Source organism: Bos indicus, chromosome 22 (assembly GCF_029378745.1).
Source record: "Bos indicus isolate NIAB-ARS_2022 breed Sahiwal x Tharparkar chromosome 22, NIAB-ARS_B.indTharparkar_mat_pri_1.0, whole genome shotgun sequence".
Taxonomy (NCBI): Eukaryota; Metazoa; Chordata; class Mammalia; order Artiodactyla; family Bovidae; genus Bos; species Bos indicus.
This window is the reverse complement of record NC_091781.1, coordinates 14,538,633-14,558,796: the sequence shown is the minus strand read 5'-3', so window position 1 is coordinate 14,558,796 and position 20,164 is coordinate 14,538,633. Positions and strand designations below refer to the sequence as shown.

Here is a 20,164-nt window from a genome sequence, read left to right as displayed (position 1 = left end):
CATGTGAACTCTTAGTTGTGGCATGTGGGATCTAGTTCCCTGAGCAGGGATCAAACCCAGGCCCCCTCCATTGGGAATGGAGTCTTAACCACTGGAACACTAGCGAAGTCCCTGCTGAGCCCTCATAAGCCTGGGCTATGGCCCTGCTGTTTGCCAGGACACATTCGTTTTCTAATCACTGAGGGCATCTCAGGGCTCCTGGAAGTTTCTGCTTGCTACTCTCTGAGGGTGCAGACTGCGGGGTTAACTTCTGTAAGCAACTCTGCTCCCCCAGAAGCACAGTAACAGAGTCTCTCCTGAGAGGCACTATGTAGAAGCAGGGCAGGAGCCCTTGGGGTCGCCTGGGATATCTCTGAGTAAAGTGGAGGTGGTCTAGAAGAGGAGTTCTGCTTTCACCATGGCCGAGTATTGGGCCCCATCTGGAGAATGGTAGAGGAAATAGAGACCCAAAGAGGGACCAGAGGTCAGTCAGCAATGCACATTTCCCAAAGGACCTAAGTCTCTGGCCACTGGTCTGGACAGCATCAATCCCTCTCTGTGGGCTTGCCTCGGGCCATCTGGTCAACCATTGCCCTTTGGAGGACAGGGCCAGGGCAGCTTCCTCTAGCCTTATCACTGAGGAATTTGGGCAGACTTTGAACTTCCTCTTCTATATATTTTCCTATTCTAAACATCCTCATTATCCTGCTGGACTCCAGACACACAAAATTAGAAAATTCCCAGCCAGATACAGCCAAGTCTATGGCCCCAGGGAAGGGATATAGCTGGTGTGTGGGATTCAGAGAATGGGCAGTAGTGGGCCTTTGAGGTTGTGTAAGAGTCTGATAATTAGAGGTGGAGTAAGGACATTCTAGTCAAGGCTATGGTTTTTCCAGTGGTCATGTATGGATGTGAGAGTTGGACTGTGAAGAAAGCTGAGCACCGAAGAATTGATGCTTTTGAACTGTGGGGTTGGAGAAGACTCTTGAGAGTCCCTTGGACTGCAAGGAGATCCAACCAGTCCATTCTGAAGGAGATCAGCCCTGGGATTTCTTTGGAAGGAATGATGCTAAAGCTGAAACTCCAATACTTTGGCCACCTCATGCGAAGAGTTGACTCATTGGAAAAGACTCTGATGCTGGGAGGGATTGGGGGCAGGAGGAAAAGGGGACAACAGAGGATGAGATGGCTGGATGGCATAACCGACTCGATGGACGTGAGTCTGAGTGAACTCCAGGAGTTGGTGATGGACAGGGAGGCCTGGCGTGCTGCAATTCATGGGGTTGCAAAGAGTTGGACACGACTAAGCAACTGAACTGACTGAACTGAACTAAGGACATTCCAGAAAGTAGGAACAGTGTGTGCAGAAGCACAGAGGCAGGAAAATGCCTAACACAGTCAAGTTTGCAAGAGGTCTGATGTGGCTTCAGTAAGGGGTGCTGGAAGCATCAGGAAACAAGTTTGGAGATGTGGACAGGGGCCAGGCCTCATCAGTCCCTGCTTGGACTAGTGTAGAAGCTTTCAGCCCCACCACGTGCAACCTGAGGGATCTTTGTAAACCGTGTGTCTTCATTATCATTCTCCTGCATCAAATCTCTGATGGTCCTAGAAGTCAAAGCCCGTACATCAAAATGGCACTCCAACCCTTCCAAACCCCACCACTGCCTACATCTCCTAACTTGTCTCCTGCCACTTCATGTGGAGAGGAGAAAGTGGGGCTCAAACGCAGTCCAACCTTGTTTAGTTGTTCAGTTGTGTCCGACTCTTTTGTGACCCCATGGACTGTAGCCCACCAGGCTCTTCTGTCCATGGAATTCTCTAGGCAAGAATACTGGAGTGAGTTGCCATTTCCTTCTCCAGGGGAATCTTCCTAGATTAGGAATCGAACCTGTGTCTCCTGCTTGGAAGGTGGATTCTTTATCAGTGAGCCACCTGGGAAGCCCTCACTTTGCAGTTGGGTTAAGATGAGAGCTTCAGCCCAGTCTAGTTCCCCACTACCTTCTTTGTGACAGGCATTCCTGAGCCCAGAAGAAGGGATTCAGGCAAGATGAAGAAGTCCCTAGCATCTTTGCGGTTCTGATCCTGTGTCTCCTGCCATTTTGTTGGCTGCATGTGGGAGGTAACTGCCTGGGGATTTGCAGTATAGTCCTGAGTGTCTGGCTGGGGGTCTGGATTAGCCATGTCTTGTTAACTCCACCTGCTCAGGACGCCCCTTCCTGTCTATTCCCACAGTAAGGGGCTTGGGAGAGAGCTTTGCTTTCTCCTCCTAATGGGGCCCCCTGAGATCTGGGGTAAAGGCTGAGGTGGGGCAAAGGGGGAAGATGCTGGGAGTTCTAGCTGTTAGGTGCTGGGGGCTTAGCAAGAGAGGGTGAGCCCACCTCAGGTGTTGGGGGCCATACCCAACTCCTCTCAAGGGAAGCTTGAGACCACAGCTACTGGCCTGGATGAGAAGCCCCTGCTTCACCCAGGGCCAGAGAACTATGGCAGAAGAAGCCAAGGGAGACAGAAGCAGGGTGGTGGGGGCACATGAGTCCCTCCGAGGAGCAGCTAGTCTGTGAAAGCATCTAAAATGCAACAGGCTGGAATCTATGAAACAGGAGAAATTCCTGCCTGTAAGGTACCAAGCACTGGGGGCCACCGTGGATGATCTGTGTTTCCGAGGTTTGTCAAAGGAGGGCTCTCTCTCTCTCTCTCTTTTTTTTTTTTTTTTCCTGCTAGGGATAGTTGGAAAAAGCCGTGGAAAGGGAGCAGAGAGAGCAGAGGCTCCCATTACCATGTTACATCCCACGATTTACTTAAGCCCCTCCCTACCACCACTGAAATAATGGAGCATCAAAGGGTCATGCGGGGAAACTGAGGACTCAGAGAGAAAGCAGTGTGATCAAAGGTACATAAGACCGCAAACCAGCTTTCCGGATGTCCCCTTCATTTTGGTTTCTGTGTTTGAACTGGTGAGGAGTTGCAGATCTTGTAGTCAAGGAAGAAGTGAGGGTGGAGAGGAGAGGAGGAGGAGGAGGAGAAAAGAGTCGGGGCGGGCACAGGAAGGTGAGGTAAATCATGGGATCCAGAGGTCACAGAAAAGAGGAGAAATAGGCTCCCGCCTTTTCAGAGGGCACAAGAGGAAGTAGAGATGATTATCTTAGTAGGAAGAGAAACAAGGGAGTCTGCTGGGCTGATAGGAAGGTATCATAGGTTGATCTGGGTGGTGGCTACACAGGTGTACATGTGTGAGACAATTCCCTGAGCTATCACTTCTGATGTGTACATCTCATTAATTAAAACCTATCTCTAAAGTCCCAGGGCAGCGTACGGCATGCCATAGCCACTTTGGAAGAAATAGTTACTCTTATAAGATGGCATAGCCTAGTTAAGTCCACGAGTTCTGGAAGCAGACTTTTGGCCACTTCCTGGCTGGGCGAACTTGAGCAAGTCACCTCAGTTCATCTGTAGAAGTGGCAACAATGACAGCACCACCTACATCAAGGTTGTGTTGAGAGTTACATGTAAATGACACAGGGGGATTGACAAGGGTTACCAGTTGTTGCCAAAGCCCCAGCCCAGCCCCACATGCCCAGACACCAGCCTAGTTCCAGCATGATAGCCCTGCAGAATCCCAGGCAGCCTGAATGTCCTTCCCATTGACAAGTGGCAGCGGTGTCCACCAGAGAGGTCTCAAGCCTGGTTCTCCTTTGCCCCCTATTGCTGTCTGATTCTCTTACCCTCCCTGTATTTTCACGTTCTTTGGCCAATAGTCCAAAGCCTCTCGTCTCTGCAAATCCTGGGAAGGCTGGACATTCCTGATGGTCCAGTGCTTAAGACTCTGTGCTTCCAATGCAAGGGGCAAAAGTTTGACCCCTAGTCCAGAAACTAAGATCCCACATGCCACATTTTTGGCAGCACGGCCAAAAAATAAATAAAAGTCCTGGGGAAGGTTGAACTCTAGGGAGTAGGAGGATGGAGTGAGAACTTGTGCTGGGGGGTTGAGGGTAAGAAAAAGAGGGAGACATAGGGACATAAGCTTGGGTCTGGGGCAAGAAAGAACTTTCCGCAGTTCAAGGTGATACCAGGATAAGGGCTCTCATTATTAGGATGCAAAGGAGTTCAGCTTGGTGTTAAGCCTGGACCCATTAAAAGGCCCTTCTTGTGAGGTTTACTGAGGGCCACGAAGCCTTTCAGGTTTTTTTGCAGAGGATCACCATGAAGAGGGCCTTTACTACCTTTGTTACCATGATTTCACTTTGCTAAGCAGGGGCAGTAGGGACTCAGGTTTCAATCCTCTGTCTTTTGAAAGTCATCCTGGGTACCACTGCAGAAATAACACTCAGTTTCAAACATGGTGTCTGTGGGTGATGTTGGTGTCTGCTCAACTGCAGAAAGCAGGGCACCAGAACCTGGAGCCATGAGTCCTTGACATGTTGGCTGGTGACCTCTTCCTCTCCCCTCACCCCTCTTACCCTCCCCTGGGTAGGAAGAACTTGTTTTCAAGATGGCCGGAGGCACTTCCTGGGAGACACAGACCTTCACATCATGAACCACATGAGAAGGGGTGCAGATAAGATTGAGCCCTGTCTGGTGAAATCTAGCCTGCTGCCCACCCACCTGCTCAAGGCCCCCTGCTCTTCCCCTCACCCACCTGCCAGCTCACTATACAGCCCCATCATGGCACAGGCAGGAAAGTTCCTTGCAGTAAATGCAACACCCTTCTTCCCCCCTGATAATATCACCACATATCTTATGATGCTTGATTAAATGCTACTGGGGGACATCAGCTATTGAATATAAGCTATTAAGGAATCCCTGTTAATTTTATTAGGAGTGATGATGGTATACAGGAAAATATCCTTGATTTTAGAGATGCATCTTAAAATAATTTGGTCTATGCTATCTATAACGTATTTTCAAATACTTCAACCAAAAGAGCAAATGGTGCAAATATTAATGGTTAATAACTTTCAAATCTAGAAATTTGGAGTGGACAAACATTGGAAATTCCTATATTGCTGTTTTTGGTGACATCACTCCCGGAAATGGGCATTTCCATGTTCATTATACTACTTGCTCTACGTTTTTTTATATGCTTGAAAATGTTCACAATAAAAGTTTTAAAAAACCCATAACGTGGCAGAGAGATTAGATTGTATTTCTTTTTTTTTCTGAAATACATCTAAGGCATGTGAGAGAGCTTGCACACACTGCACATTTTCCTTGGTACAGTGAGAACAGCTTTGTGTTGGGGAGGTCAGACAGGAAAAGGAGGAATCTAGGAGGTTGAGAAGATGGAGCAAGGAGGAAGGGATGAGGTTTTGTCTAGTCCCCAGACCCCATTCCTGCATCCACAGCCAGAGGGGCACAGTGAGGAGTCCCTGTAAGTGGCAGGCTCCTCAGGCTGGATTGCCATGAGGCTGCCACCATGCGGAAGGGCCCATCATCCAGTCCTCCCTAAGAGGACTTGTCACCTGCCTGGGCCTGGAACCTCATGCCCCATATTGTCTGGCCACTCAATAGGACATACCACCCCCTGTGCCCAGGACTCCTGCCTTCCCTGGAAACTCCTGGGCAAGGGGAACAAGAGAGAGCTGAAGAACGGTCCACAAGGCTCCCAGGCTGGGGATCCAGAGGAAGGAACAACCTGCCACACAGTTCACACAGCACTCTCATATCCTTCAACCACAGAAGTCCTGACTGGAAGGCCAAGCCCTTTTCATAGTCAGTTGTGAGGCTGGGGTGAGATGGGGTGGGATGGGGTGGGGTGGGGAAGACGTGGCTCCAGCCAAGGTGAAGCTGGCCTCTTTTCCCATTTCTCCTGCATGTTGGGCCAAGGGTTCTCACCCTCCTTTTTGTGATGAGGAAACAGAGGCCCTTCTACAGAGAGGAAACATGTTCTCCAGGTCAACTGGCCATGGAGTGTGCTGAGGACACAGCTCAGGCTACTCATCTTGGAAGTTCTAGAAATGTCTGGAAAGATGGATGTCAGGGCAGCATGGGACAGTGGAAACCTAAGATGGGAGCTCGATCTTCCAGCACAGCCCTGCCCACCCCCCACTCCTGGGAGCCTTGGGCAGGCCTAACTCACACGCTCACTCAACTTAAGGAGGAGACTTGACCCCTCTGTAGCCGTGTTTCCTAAACACCACAGGTGGCCGGCTAGGGGCCGGGATTGCTGGGTAGCCATGGAAGCTCCTGGAGCAGCTGGAAGCAGATGGCTGGGGCAGGAGGCCTACGGCAAGGTGAAGCTTTCAGGAGACGGCCATTAAGTCTCAGAGAGAAGTCAGAGGAACCAGGTCCCTCTGAATCCCTGGGCCAACCCAGCCTCTGGGCAGCGGGGTAGGGGGAGCTGAGGGCTTCCTCCTCCTTCTGGGGACAGGCCCATTGGTCCTGCCAATAGAGGCTGTCTCATAGTCTCAGGTGGAAGACTGGATCATTTGGTCAAACTCTTTAGGGACTGCCCTGCCTCCTCCAGGGAGCTTTCCCTGACCACTCCTCTGAGCGACCATTACCCCAGTTCTGAGAGGCTGCAGCCCACATCTGGCTGGGCTGGTTCTCCTGGGTCGCTGGCTCCGCTCTCTGCTACCAGCTGGAGAATCTTCCTAGGGCAGGGCATGGGTCTCTCCCTTCTCTATGACACCTCCTGTCTCCGCCCTTGGGCTGGGCACTGGCCTGAGCAGTTCTGCTACCAATGAGGAGCTCCTGTGCCTACTCTCCAGGGGGTAGGGGCAATGGAAAGCTTGAAGGGTGGCCTTGGGGAAGACTTCCTCTTCTGAGACACTGGAGGTTTTCTTTCCTTTTTGGCTTCCCTGTTCAGAAATTTCCTCTTCTCAGGCTGAGGTCAGGGCTCTATAAACAGGAGTGATACGGCCTTGGGTCTTCAAACTGAACTTTGCAGCTGCCATTTTATGACTCTGATAACACACTACCCCGCTTCCCCGAGTCTGGCTGAAGCAGGATTGCCTGGTGTCTATTTGGTATGGGAGCAAGTGGTGGCTTGTGTGGAGAAGGGAGAAGTAGAGAGGGAAATAGGGGCCCCTCATTCCAGCCTGCTCTCATCGACTCCTGGGTGAGTCCCTTCTCCTCCCTCTGCGGGCCCAGCCCTGCACTGGGCTGTAGGGGACATGGGAGGGTGAGAGACCTTAGGCCTTGATCCCATGGGATGGTCAAAAAGCCCCAGGCTAGGGTTGAAGAGTGAGGTCAGAGTGGGAAGGGCACAGTGGGTTGGAATAATCAGGGAAGGCTGTCTGGAGGAGGAGCTGGAGTTGGGAACTAACCAAATAAGATGTGGAAAGACAGGGGAGGGTAGGCATGGCAAGACCAAGGCTTGAACTGTCTCATGAGGTGGGGGACAGAAGTTGCTGGAGAGGGGACCCCACTGAAACCAGTCTGCCCCTAGACTGAGAAGCCTCCAGCAATGGGAGAATGTGGTGCCAGTGGTGGTCCCAAGATCCCTGGTTCATCCATGGAAAATTTGAGTGGTCAGAGCTCAGGGGTGGGAGAGCCAGAGGGTTGCTGGTGAGGCCTGGAAGCTCTGTGACCCTGAGAGGCTGTAAGTGTTGCCAGAGTATGCCTTTAGGGCCAGAACTTGGTGGGGCTTTGAGAGCTCAGAAGGTGGGTCTCACCATAGCTATCAGTGAGAGAAGAATTATGCCAATTGTCATAATGTCTGCTTCCAGGACAAGCAATGAGCATCCCAGCCCAAGTGTACAGCACATTAGCGAGATGGAAACAGAGATTCCTTCCCTGGTGGAGGTGATGGTCAGGGAGATCCTCATGGGACAGAAGAGACTATAGATGACCCATATACTCCATCCACCCACCAGCCACCTGGAACCCACATGTTTTAGGCTCTGCTCAAGCAGCAACCACAGATTCCTCAAGCTCCAGGGGAGGGATAGAAAGAAATCAGCTTCAGTCCAGGTCTGATGGGTGGGGGATAGGTGTGGCTCTGATATCTTTGGGCCTCACTTTGCCCATCTGTAAAATGGGCTTGGGTAGTCTTCAGGTCTTCCCTGATCTTATAGGAAGATGACTCATGCATCTCCTGCCTCAGCCAGAATCTGCCCTGCAGCCCAGGTGAGTGTCCCCCCCTCCACTAGGCACACACATGGGCACAACCACACATGGGACACATGGGCACCAGGGGTACACACACACACACCCATGTGGAGATGAAGCCGAAGTGCAGGGAAGAGGGTGGCCACTGCTTCTTGGTTATTTGCTCCCTTCCCATGCACATGTCTGGCCTTCTCCAATAAACACCACCCCAAATCCTCATTGCCCACCACCTTGCACCTTGGGCTCCATCTCTTTCAACTCTGCTCAGTGGGAGGGCACAGGAAGGGTCTGCCTGCCAGTCACCTGATCCCCAAAGCCCCTTCCCCGGGGGGTGGGTGGGGGGGGCGCTCAGTGCTTGGTCTGCTGCTGAATGTCACTCCTACAAGTAACTTAATGCCCCACAGACACCTTCCGGCGGGCACAGCACACAACGACGACCCTCACAGCCTCCCCCTAACCTACTGTCTACCAGACCTTCCATTTCAGTGGCCCGCAGTCCCCGACCCTGCATTCACTGACTTCGCCAACCCACAGCCGTTACACGCAAGGCAAGTTTGGAGCCAGCTCTTTCCCGCCGCCCCTCTACGAGTGTCCCAGATTCTGACGCAGAACGGGCTCCAGGCTGCGCGGGAAGGGACTAGGCGCGAGGGAGACCCTACCCCTCCCTCGGGTCTAGATCCGGTCTCAGGCGCAGCGAAGAGACCATGCTCCGCGCCCCTTATCCCCTCCATACAGACGTGAGCACACAGCCGGGCTCCCGTCACCCCTTCTCCACCCCCAGCTCCCGGGACTCCGGGCTGCCCGGCGGACACTCACCGCGGGGCCGAGGACGCAGACGAGGGCGCCGGTCAGCAAGCAGAACCAGCGGGCGGGCGGCGGGCATGTAGGGCGCATGGTCCGTCCCGAGCCGGCGGCGGGCGGCCCCGCGCCGGTAACTGGCAGGCGGGCGGCGCACCACGCGGCCGACGGCGGGGAGCCTGACAGAGTGGCGCTGCCTAGGTGGTCCTGGCGCTATGAGGCGCCGCTCCGGGCGGGGGCGGGGGCGTGGGCGGGCCCTGGGGGCTCGTCTGACGGGCGGCGGGTCTAGCCAATGGCTCGGTAGAGGCGGGGCGGCCGCGCAGGTGTGGGGCGGGGCTGGGGGGCGCCCTGGCTAGTAGGGAGTCTGCGCGCTCCCCCCGCCAGTCTCGCACTTCAGTCCTCAATCGCGAGGTGTGGGTAGACCTTCGTCCCTTGGGACCGCATCTCCGGGAATCCCGAGAGCCCAAATGCCCCATTCTTCTGTGCTTGGCTCACGACGTTTCCAAGAGCCTGACTGCGATCTCCCATTCCCGCATGCCCCTTGAGCCCCACCCCAGGGCGCCCTGCTCTTTCACCTTCAGAGCCACCTGCTCTAGTAGGCCTCCCAATCTCCCCATTTTTCACTTCTGCACCTCGGAGGGTAGGTGCAGGCGGGCCGGACTACAAGACAAAACGTGACTTTTGATGCCCCAGGCTGAAGGCCGAGACTTGCTTAAGGTTCTGGGCTGCAAGTGCCCCAGATAAGTGGGGCTCACTGTTTGATCCGTTTTCAATCGCCCCAACTCATCCCTCGCGCGGGAGAGGCCACACGAAGGGAAGTTAGGGCGCAAGTGAGGCCCGATTCTTTGATCCTTGGTGCCTTCCTTGAGCCCTGGCGGCCTAGTAGGGCGCGCTTGATACCGGCTGTGCTCTCGGATCACTCATGACCAGTCGAGGGTCGTGCTTCAGGAAGGATGGCATGTCCGCGCCCTCGCGCGTCTCGGGCCGGAGCACCTCCGAAAGAAGGCAGAACCTAAGTTCTAGCGCCATCGCGCGGACAAGGAAGGTCTGTTTCCCAGCGCACCAGTCCAGAACCCGCGCATCCGACCTGAAACAACCGGAGTCCTCCTCTTCCCGCCTTCCGTATGTTACAGCTTGGGAAACCGAGGTACAGAGAAACGCCTGGACCTGGGCCGCCTGCCTCTGATGCCTCGCTTCCAAGATTCTGCGGCTGACATCGGACCATCCAGTCTCCACCGTGCATCCTCAGGGCTTGGTTTATTCGTCCTTACAATGAGGCGCAGGTTCATTGACGCGGCGGCCTGAAAGGTCTCCTTCTTGTGGACCAAATGCAGGTGGCTGCCTTGCCCTCTTTCCAAGGGTTCTAGAAGGTGAGATCGAGGCTGGAGGTGGCGGTGGTGGCAGTGGGATAGGGTGGCTGGTGAGTGACTGAGATAGGAGGAGGGAGGTTTTGATTGGGGGAGGGCGGTTTTTTTCTGGAGAGGCGGAGAGGGCTGCGCATCCCTGGGCGCCTGCGAGGATATGCGGCAGCTTGAAGGAGCTATTTCAGGCGCTGGGTGACCCTCAGGTGCGACGGAGTTCCCTGCGGACCCACTGGGGTTTTCCTCCCTACAGCGCGGGGAACTCTGGCCACTGATGGAGCAGGATGGAGTTATAGAGAGACAAGGGAAAGCCAGGAAAGGAGGAGCGTCCAGCCCCCTCCTCGATTTCGGCTTATTTGGATGCTAGCATTTGCTTTCTCTCTCCCGCCCTCCCTTTCCTTCTTCCCTTCCATGTCTACTCATCTTCTACTCTCTCCCCCCTCTCTTTCTCTACGCTTCTTCCCTCCCATCCTCCCTTCCTCTCACATTCATTAATAGTTTTCTACGTGCCAGACTCTGTGCTGTGCAGCAGGGCACAGAGATGGAGAAGTCAGCAGCATCTCTTGCCTGGGAAGGACCTGGGGAGCTATTGTACTCCCCTTAGAGTTCCACCTCCTTCCAGTGGAAATATAATCAGTTATATTTAATATAACTATTAAACATAAACTTGTATAAATATATAAACTAATATAAAATATATAAAATATAAACTATTAAACTATGGAAATATAATCAGTTAGCCTGGACAGAAGCGCTTCCCCAGACTAGAGAACTGTGGAGATGCCTTTGCCCTGGCCATTCTGGGGCTTGGACTCAATTCCTTCGGGGAGGAAGTGTTTGAAGAATGAGTCACCAACCACTTCTCAGCCATTCTCACTTCTGGAGGCCAGATTAGGCTCAGGGGTCAGAGGGCCTTGCCTCTCCCTGTGCCCAGCCAGTACCCCCACTCAGGCCTCAGTTCTCTAGCAGGGCAGTGGAATTTTGTCCTCATTCTGGAGTGTTACCTCTGCTGGCACAGTGCCCCAGGAGTCCTAGATGGGAATGGCAAATCCATGAGCTTTGGCTCTCATAAACCCTTTCCCATTCTACACACACACACACACACACACACCACCTGATTACCTGCAGAATAATGCTCATGAAGTCCCACAATTGAGGCATGTCCTTTGGCCTGCTGAAGTTCTGCTCTCTCTGAGGACAGATAGCTTGGGTGCTTGAGAGTGCATTTGAGGGGGTTGAGGATTGGGGAATACGAGGGAGTCAGCCAGACCCCACTTGGGGTTTCCCTGGTGGCTCAGTGGTAAAGAATCCACCTGCAATGCAGGAGACACGTGCAGGAGATGCGGATTTGATTCCTGGGTTGGGAAGATCCTCAGGAGAAGGAAATGGCAAACCATTCCAGTCTTCTTGCCTGGAAAATTCCATGGACAGAGAAGCCTGGTGGGCTACAGTCCATGGGGTGGCAGAAGAGTCAAATGTGACTTAGCAACTAAACAACAATAACAACAACAAAAAACAAAGACCCCACTTAGCCAAGTGACTCTTGGTGAGGCCCAGAATGGTGGCAGAAGCAGGTGGGGGAGAATGGAAGTGAAAGTGAAGTCACTCAGTCGTGTCCAACTCTTTGCAACCCCGTGGACTGTAGCCTACCACACTCCTCTGTCCATGGGATTTTCCCGGCAAGAGTACTAGAGTGGGTTGCCATTTCCTTCTCCAGAGGATCTTCCCAACCCAGGGATCGAACCCAGGTCTCCCACATTGTAGGCAGATGCTTTACCATCAGAGCCACCAGGGAAGTCCTGTGAAAATGGAGGAGGGGTGGAAATCTGACGGCTCCCAGCTGGGGGTGGCTGCTTTCCTCTCTCCTGGAGGGTATCCACACGACACCCCCTCCTTAGCTGGAGGGCTATGTGGGCAGGCTGGTGGCAGTAAGAATGACTGGCAGGGCCCCTGGATGCCCTTGCAGTCCTCATACTCCCAGGAAGGAAGCAGGTGACGAAGGAATAATAGTTTCCGTGTAGATTCTTTACAATGAAAATTACTTTTGTTTTTTCAGAATTGTTCTCCTGGGAGACCCACACTTCCTTACCTAGCAAATGGCACAAAACAACTTCAGAAGTGAAAAAAGGTGCAGGAAAAGGAAAGTAGCAAAAACAAACAAAAACTTGAAAAATTCAACCATGAGTCAGTTTGACCTTGTTTTGATCAGCTGTTCCTGCATGTCCAGTTCTATGTCCTGAGGCACTGAGAGGTCTCCCAGGGGCCTACTCCTGGGGAATCCTTGGGATCTGATGAAACCATCCTTTCACCTGCCTTATGGTCTGGGGAAGCTTCTTGGGTTGGGGAGGGATATCAGAAACTGGAGGTGTGTAGGGGTAAGGAGCAGGGAGACAGACTACTTGAGGGTATGGGAAGCAGAGACTTGAATCTCCACTCCCCATCCCCTGCCCTGTCTGAAGCCCGAGTGGCTCTGAGTTGGCCTTTGCCAGGTTTGGGAAGGGGGCTGCAGCCACCTCCTGCCCTTTGCTCCCTCCTGTCCTCTTGAATGGATTTCTCCCGGAGTATTCTGTTCTGATGTTTCTCTTCCTGGATCCTTGGAACTAGTCTCCAGTCTCTGGCCCAAGCCCCACCTCCCTTCTGGATGCAGGAATCCAAGGGGTGCAAGGGTGTAGGGGGAAAGAGAGAGAGAGTCACTTGCCTTTCCCCGTGATGACAGGCAAGGCAGGAAAGAATCTGCTGTTACTCATTTGGAGCCTGCCTGGCTTCCTGGCTGCCTGCCGCATCCTAGCAGCGGGTGCCACTCTTGCCTCCCCCAGTCTTCTCCCACCTCCTGGAGTTGAGTCGTGCATGCACTACTTGAAGGCTCCCTGCTCAGGCACTCACAGCACAGTCTGGCCTTCATGGTAGGAACCAGGAACTGGCCTGGGGAGTCACTGTTCAGGATGCCCCTTCCAGAGCCATCCACATGGTTGGGTGGATGCAAGCAAGCTTTGGCCTTTCTGAGTTTCTGAGTTGAAGACACCTCCATCGAGAGGGACTGCCCACCACTTCCTCAGCAGATGCTTATTAACTCCAAGCTGTGGTTTGGTGGAAGGCAGGAGAGGCCCGTTGCTTAAAGAAGCAATAATCCCTTCATCTTGTCTGTAACAGCTTGCAGGGAATAGCATTCCTTCATCCCTTTTGTATCACCACCTCCACTGACCTGGCCCTATGATAAGTACTGGGGATGTCACAGTGACTTAAGACACTGGCGACCCCTCTAGGGCAACCTAGCATTGCTTGAGTGGGGGACTGGAGGGACATTCTCATGATGCTGCAGCTGCACCAGGAAAATAAACAAAGTCCATAGAGTATAGATGATGGGGAGAGAATTGTTCTGACTTGCGAGATTGGGAAATGAAAAAGACCAGGGACAGCTTCTGAAATGGACTATACCATCCCTTGATCGTGGAGGCTGGGGTTTAGAGCTCAGGAATGGGTGGGAGCCGAGAGGAGGTGACATTGCCAACTCTAGGTGCATGAGTTCAGGCCCTCCAGTGATCAGATGCTGGATTGACTTAGGATTATTGGATGTTAGGAGATGACAAAGGAGGAGATCCCTATGAATGATAAAGGAGGAGAAGGCAGGAACCAGCAGGGAAAACCAGAAATTGAGATGCAGCTCTGACAGAGCCTCTGCCAGCCTGACCATGAATTGCAGAGCCAAGGTGGCACACAGATGCCTTAGTAACCCTACTGTGTGCAGTCAGTGTCTGGGGGCCATCTGGGAAGAGCAGGCCTTCACCTCAAATGCTGTGGTGGATCCTGAAGGTGCTACTCCTAGAGGCTGTCAGCTCACTGAATTCAGCTCTCAGCTGAAATGGCAAGTTCTTTCTTGACAGGAGATCCAAGTGATACATGTCTGCAGCTATCACAGAGGGGAAAGTGAGTCGTGGAAAATGAAGGTGGGGGAGAGCTCCTGCTTCAGGAGACAGAGGAAGTGGAGACCATGGGCCTACCCTTGGGGAATGCCTATTCTGGGCACAGACAAGGATGACTCCAGAAGGAAATCCTCTGTGACCCCACCACAACCATGATCATTTTAAATCATCATCGATCTTTCATTTTATCTGTAAATATCTCAGTAAAAGTGTAAGTGAAGTTGTGTCCAACTCTTTGCAACTCCATGGACTGTATAGTCTGGGGTGGTAGCCTTTCCCTTCTCTAGGGGATCTTCCCAACCCAGGGATTGAACCCAGGTCTCCTGCATTGCAGACGGATTCTTTACCAGCTGAGCCACAAGGCAAGCCCTAGAATACTGGAGTGGGTAGCCTCTCCCTTCTCCAGCGGATCTTTCCAACCCAGGAATCGAACTGGGGTCTCCTGCATTACAGGTGGATTCTTTACCAACTCAGCTATCATGGAAGCCCAAATATCTCAGTAGGTAGCTCTAAAGCATAAGAACTTAAAAAAAAAAAAAAAAAAAAGACCCACAATACCATTATCACACAATACCATTTTTATGCTAACTACCCCAACCTACCCAAATTCCTAAACAGCATTAAATAGTCATTAATTAATTTTCCTTCTTTGCCTCACAAATGCCTTTATTTTCTACCAGTTCTTTGTTTAAATAAGGCTCACACGTTATAATTCAAGACAGTCTCCCTCCATCTCTCTGCCTCTCTTTCTTGCAAGTTCTCCTTGGAAGAAATTGGGATGGGGTCCTGTCTACTGGCTTTCCACAGTCGGCGTTCTGGTGACTGCATTCTGTGGTGTTATTTAACTATTTCTCTAAGACGGATTACTTTAAAACACATCTTAAAAACATAAGTGAGGTGATTTGCTTGTGAGTTCAAATTGCCCACAGATTCTGAGTGAGATCCTTCTTTATCTTTCCTTGACCTCTCCTCTGCTACTCCCACTCTTGTCTCCAGCCACAATGGCCTCCCTGCTAGTTCAAAAACTCATTCATGGTCCACTCTCTCTCTCTTTTTTTAATTGAACTATAGTTGATTTACAATGTTGTGTTAGTTTCTGCTGTAAAACAAAGTGATACATGTACATATATTCTTTTCCATATTCCTTTCTACTATAGGTTATACAAGATGGAGAAATAGTGAAAATAGTGAGAGACTCTATTTTGGGGGGGTTCCAAAATCACTGCAGATGGTGACTGCAGCCATGAAATTAAAAGACACTTGCTTCTTGGAAGAAAAGTTATGACCAACCTAGACAGCATATTAAAAAGCAGAGACATTACTTTGCCAACAAAGGTCCATCTTGTCAAAGCTATGGTTTTTCCAGTGGTCATGTATGGATGTAAGAGTGGAACTATAAAGAAAGCTGAGTGCTGAAGAATTGATTCTTTTGAACTGTGGTGTTGGAGAAGACTCTTGAGAGTCCCTTGGACTGCAAGGAGACCCAACCAGTCCATCTTAAAGGAAATCAGTCCTGAATATTCATTGAAAGGACTGACGCTGAAGCTGAAACTCCGATAATTTGGCCACCTGATGTGAAGAACTGCCTCATTAGAAAAGACCTTGATGCTGGGAAAGATTGAAGGCAAGAGGAGAAGGGGACACAGAGGATGAGATGGCTGGACGGCATCACCGACTCAATGGACATGAGTTTGAGTAGACTCCAGTTGTGATGGACAGGGAGGCCAGGTGTGCTGCAGTCCATGAGGTCGCAAAGAGTTGGACACGACTGAGTGACTGAACTGAACTAAACTGATACAAGATGTAGTTCCTGGGCTATATAGTAGGTCCTTGTTGGTTATCTATATATATAGTATGTGTATATGTTAACCCCAAACTCCTAGTTCATCCTCCTCTCCTTCCCCCTTAGTAATCATAAGTTGGTTTTCAGTTTCCTAGCCTACTCTTGCTCTTAGGTGTTAGATCCCTCTGCTTGGAATGCTCTTGCCCAGGTATCACCATGGCTCCTGACCTTTCTCTTTAAGGCTGATTCCCCTACTTTATACTGTAAACTGCTTCCCCTCAGGTTGGGGCCCCTCACCTTCTGTAGACTTTTTTCCCCACTGTGCTTATCACCTCCTAAGGCACAATGTCCTTTCAGTTCAGTTCAGTTCAGTTCAGTCGCTCAGTCGTGTCCAACTCTTTGTGACCCCATGAATCACAGCACGCCAGGCCTCCCTGTCCACCACCAACTTCTGGAGTTCACCCAAACTCGTGTGCATCAAGTTGCTGATGCCATCCAGCCATCTCATCCTCTGTCGTCCACTTCTCCTCCTGCCCCCGATCCCTCCCAGCATCAGGGTTTTTTCCAATGAGTCAACTCTTTGCATGAGGTGGCCAAAGTATTGGAGTTTCAGCCTCAGCATCAGTCTTTCCAATGAACACCCAGAACTGATCTCCTTTAAGATGGACTGGTTGGATCTCCTTGCAGTCCAAGGGACTCTCAAGAGTCTTCTCCAACACCACAGTTCAAAAGCATCAATTCTTCAGCACTCAGCTTTCTTCACAGTCCAACTCTCACATCCATACATGACCACTAGAAAAACCATAGCCTTGACTAGACTATTTGTAAATTCACTTTATTACACTTATTGTCTTTTTCTCCCTGCTCACAGAGAAGTTCCACGAGGGCAGGGATTTTCAGGTGTTTTGTTCCCAAATGTATGTCAAGTCCTTAGAATGGTGCCTGGCAAGCAGCCCTCTATTCATGTTTATTGAATGAACAAATAAGAGAATGATTCTTCCTAAAATCCATAGCTTATGCCGCCTTCCCTCTGTCCCAGGACTCTAACCCTGCTCTCTCTCAGGCTCTGAGGGAACCTCCTCCCTGCCCCTCCTTAGTCTGGCTTCAGCTGCTCTTCCCCGCCCCAACCCAAGCCTGGGCTCTGCCATGTAGAACACCAAGCTCTTTCATGCCTCCCTGGCATTGCCTAGGCTGTTCCTTCTGCCAGGAATGCCTTTCTCCACACATCTCTTACGGGAAATTTTGTCATGCTTTAGGGCCTTAGTCCATGTCAGTCACCCCTCTGGGAAGACTTCTGGGGTCTCTCCTGGGATGACAGGCTCAGTGTGGTGATGACTGGATAAGCAAGAGAGATGGAGGTCCTCCAGCAAGCTTATTCTGTTTAGACCTGTCTTAGACTCTAGTCCAAATCTGACCCTTGATCACAGGTTGCTCCCTAACCATGATCTAAGGCCTCCACCCCAAGTTACACGTGACCCTATACTTTTCCCAACTCTGGCTTGACTGTTAACCCTTATCATGGGTCTCAAATAAGACTAACCTTTGATCCTGATCATGGGCCCCAATCCAGGGTGACCCATGACCCCAGAATGATACCTAACTTCTTAATATGGGCATCAGCCTAGTGTGACTTCTGACACCAATCCACATTGCCTGTCACCAGGAGTGATAATGTGTGACTGGCTCCTGGAGGCAGTCCCTGAGTCTCCTGAGTCCACAGTCCCTAGAGAGGGGCCACAGTCTCCAGAGAGGGGCCAGGACCTCAAGGCTGGGAGTCTTCAGGGAACCTGGGGGAAGTTCTCACTTCTGTGCATCAGCTACCCAAACCTCCCTCTGGCCCCCAATCCAGTGGATTCTGCACCAGTCTGAGGGGAGACACAGCTCTTCCTCAAAAAGTCCTATTCTGAGGAGAAACAAAGCCGTGTCCTTGAGGAGACACAGGAGGGGAGACACAGTGCTCTCTTGGGGACCTGGAATCTGAGGGAGACAGAGCCCTGCCTCAGAGAGGGTGAATCTGAGGGTTTGAAGACAACAGCCTTGTCTTCAGGGAGCCATAGTCTGAGGGGAGACACTTTCTTACCTCAGGGAGCCCCATTATGAGGAAACACAGCCCTGCTCTCTAAGAACCACAGTCTGAGGGGGAGATACAGTCCTTGCTCAGGGAGCCCCACACTGAGGAGAAACACAATCCTGATTTCAGGGAGCCCAAATCTGAGGGCAGACACATCCCTTCCTTCAGGGAGTCCCACTATGAGAAAACACAGCCCTGATTGCAAGAAGCCCAAGTCTGATGGGAGATACCTCCCTAATTCAGGGAGCCCTACTATAAGAAAACACAGCCCTGCTCTTGAAGAACCATAGTGTGAGGGGGAGATACATCCCTGGGTAAAGGGAGGCCCCTCTGAGGGAGAACACAACACCAACTTCAGGGAGCCCCAGTCTGTGGAGAGACACTCTGAGGAAACATAGACCTGCCCTTGAGGACCCACAGTGAAGGGGAGACACAGAGCTCCCACAAGGACCTGGAATCTGAGGTGAGACACAGCCCTGTCCTCAAAGAGCTCCAGTCAGAGGGGACACACAGTCCTGACAGGGAAGCCCAGTCTGAGGGGGAAAAGAGCCTTGTCTTCAGGAAGGCCCATTCTGAGGGGAGACACTGCTCTATATTAGGAAGCCACACTGTGAGAAAACACAGCCCTGCTCTCGAAGAACTGCAGCCTGAGGTAGAGATGCAGCCTTCACTCAGGGAGCCCCAGTCTGTGGAGACACAACTCTTCCCTTGAGGATCACAGTGAGGGAGAGATACAGTGCTCCCTCAGGGACCCAAAATCTGAGGGGAGACACAGCCCTGCCTCAGGGAGGGTAAATCTGAGGGGAAAACCAGACTTGTCTTTAGGGAGCCCCAGTCTGAAGGGAGACACCTTCCTACCTTGGGGAGCCCCACTATGAGGAAACACAGCCCTGTTCTCAAAAGAACCACAATCTGGGGGCGGGGAGATAAAGCCCTCCCTCAGGGAACAGGAATCTGAAGTGAGACATCACTCTATCTTCAAAGAGCTTCAGTTAAATGGTAGACACAGCTCTGCCTTCAGGGACCCCAAGTCTGAGTGGAGGCACAAATCTGCCTGAGGGAACTAGAATCTGAGGGGAGATACAGCCTTGCTGCTGCTGCTACGTTGCTTCAGTCGTGTCCGACTCAGTGCGACCCCATAGGCGGAAGCCCACCAGGCTCCCCCGTCCCTGGGATTCTCCAGGCACGAACACTGGAGTGGGTTGCCATTTCCTTCTCCAATGCGTGAAAGTGAAAAATGAAAGTGAAGTCGCTCAGTCGTGTCTGATTTTTAGCGACCCCATGGACTGCAGCCTACCAGGCTCCGCTGTCCATGGGATTTTCCAGGCAAAAGTACTGGAGTGGGGTGCCATTGCCTTCTCCCCTTCAGGAAACACCATTCTGAAGGGAGATACAGCACTTCCTCAGAGAGCCTGAATCTGAGGGCAACACAACTCTTCCCTCAGGGAGCCACAAGCTGAGAGGAGAGACCGCTTTGACTCAGGGAGCTTCACTGTGAGGAAAACTCAGCCCTGCTCTCCAAGAACCATAGTCTGAAGGGAGATACAGTTCTGCCTCAGGGAGCCCACTCTGAAGAAACCTAGTCCTGCCCTTGAGGATCCACAGTCAGGGGGAGATACAGAGCTCCTTCAGGGAACTTGAATCTGAGGGGAGACACAGTCCTGTTTTCAAGGAGCTTCAGTTAGAGGGGAGACACAGCCCTCCCTTAGGGAGCCCTGTTCTGAGGGAGAACACTGCCCCAAATCAGGGAGCCCTGAGAAAACACAGCCCTTCCCTCAAAGAGCCCCAGTCTGAGGAGGAGACAAGCCTGGCCTCATGGAGCCTTATAATGAGATCTGAAACTGTCCTGCCTCAGGGAGCCCCGCTGAGGGGAGACACAGCCCTGTCTTCAGGTCACTTGACTTTGTGGCCAGGCACCAGAGGATGGGATATGCTGGCCAGACCAGCCCATGCCTCTTTTTGCTCAGATCTGGGTAAAAATAACCTCAGTTACACATGCCTCCCATTCCCCCTTTATCCTGGACCCTGCCCAGACCCAAGTCACTTGTCAACTCTTTCTACTTCTCAGCCTCTTCTTGCCTGGGATGGGACATGGCCCAGAAAGATGGGGCTAGGGGCCCAGGCAAGTTTCGAAGCTTTGCTGCAGCCCAAGTGAATCCTGACACCTGTTGCCGCTTCCAGGTAGCCACCCTGGATTGGCTGTTGG

At 51.9% G+C, this 20,164-nt stretch overlaps 1 protein-coding gene across 4 annotated transcripts in view; it reads right to left on the bottom strand.

Moving 5' to 3' along the window:
- Window positions 1–9,044, bottom strand: part of VIPR1 (vasoactive intestinal peptide receptor 1) — a 31,872-nt gene extending 22,828 nt beyond the window's left edge. For 2 of the 4 annotated variants that reach the window (XM_019984959.2, XM_019984960.2), the window contains exon 1: window positions 8,842–9,028. In XM_019984959.2, coding sequence (XP_019840518.2) covers window positions 8,842–8,919 — 78 coding nt within the window. In that variant the 5' untranslated portion in view covers window positions 8,920–9,028. Of the gene's footprint in view, window positions 1–8,841 lie in introns of all 4 variants that reach the window. The other 2 variants (XM_019984962.2, XM_019984961.2) reach the window with 2 other exon arrangements.
- Between the last annotated feature and the right edge of the window lie 11,120 nt (window positions 9,045–20,164).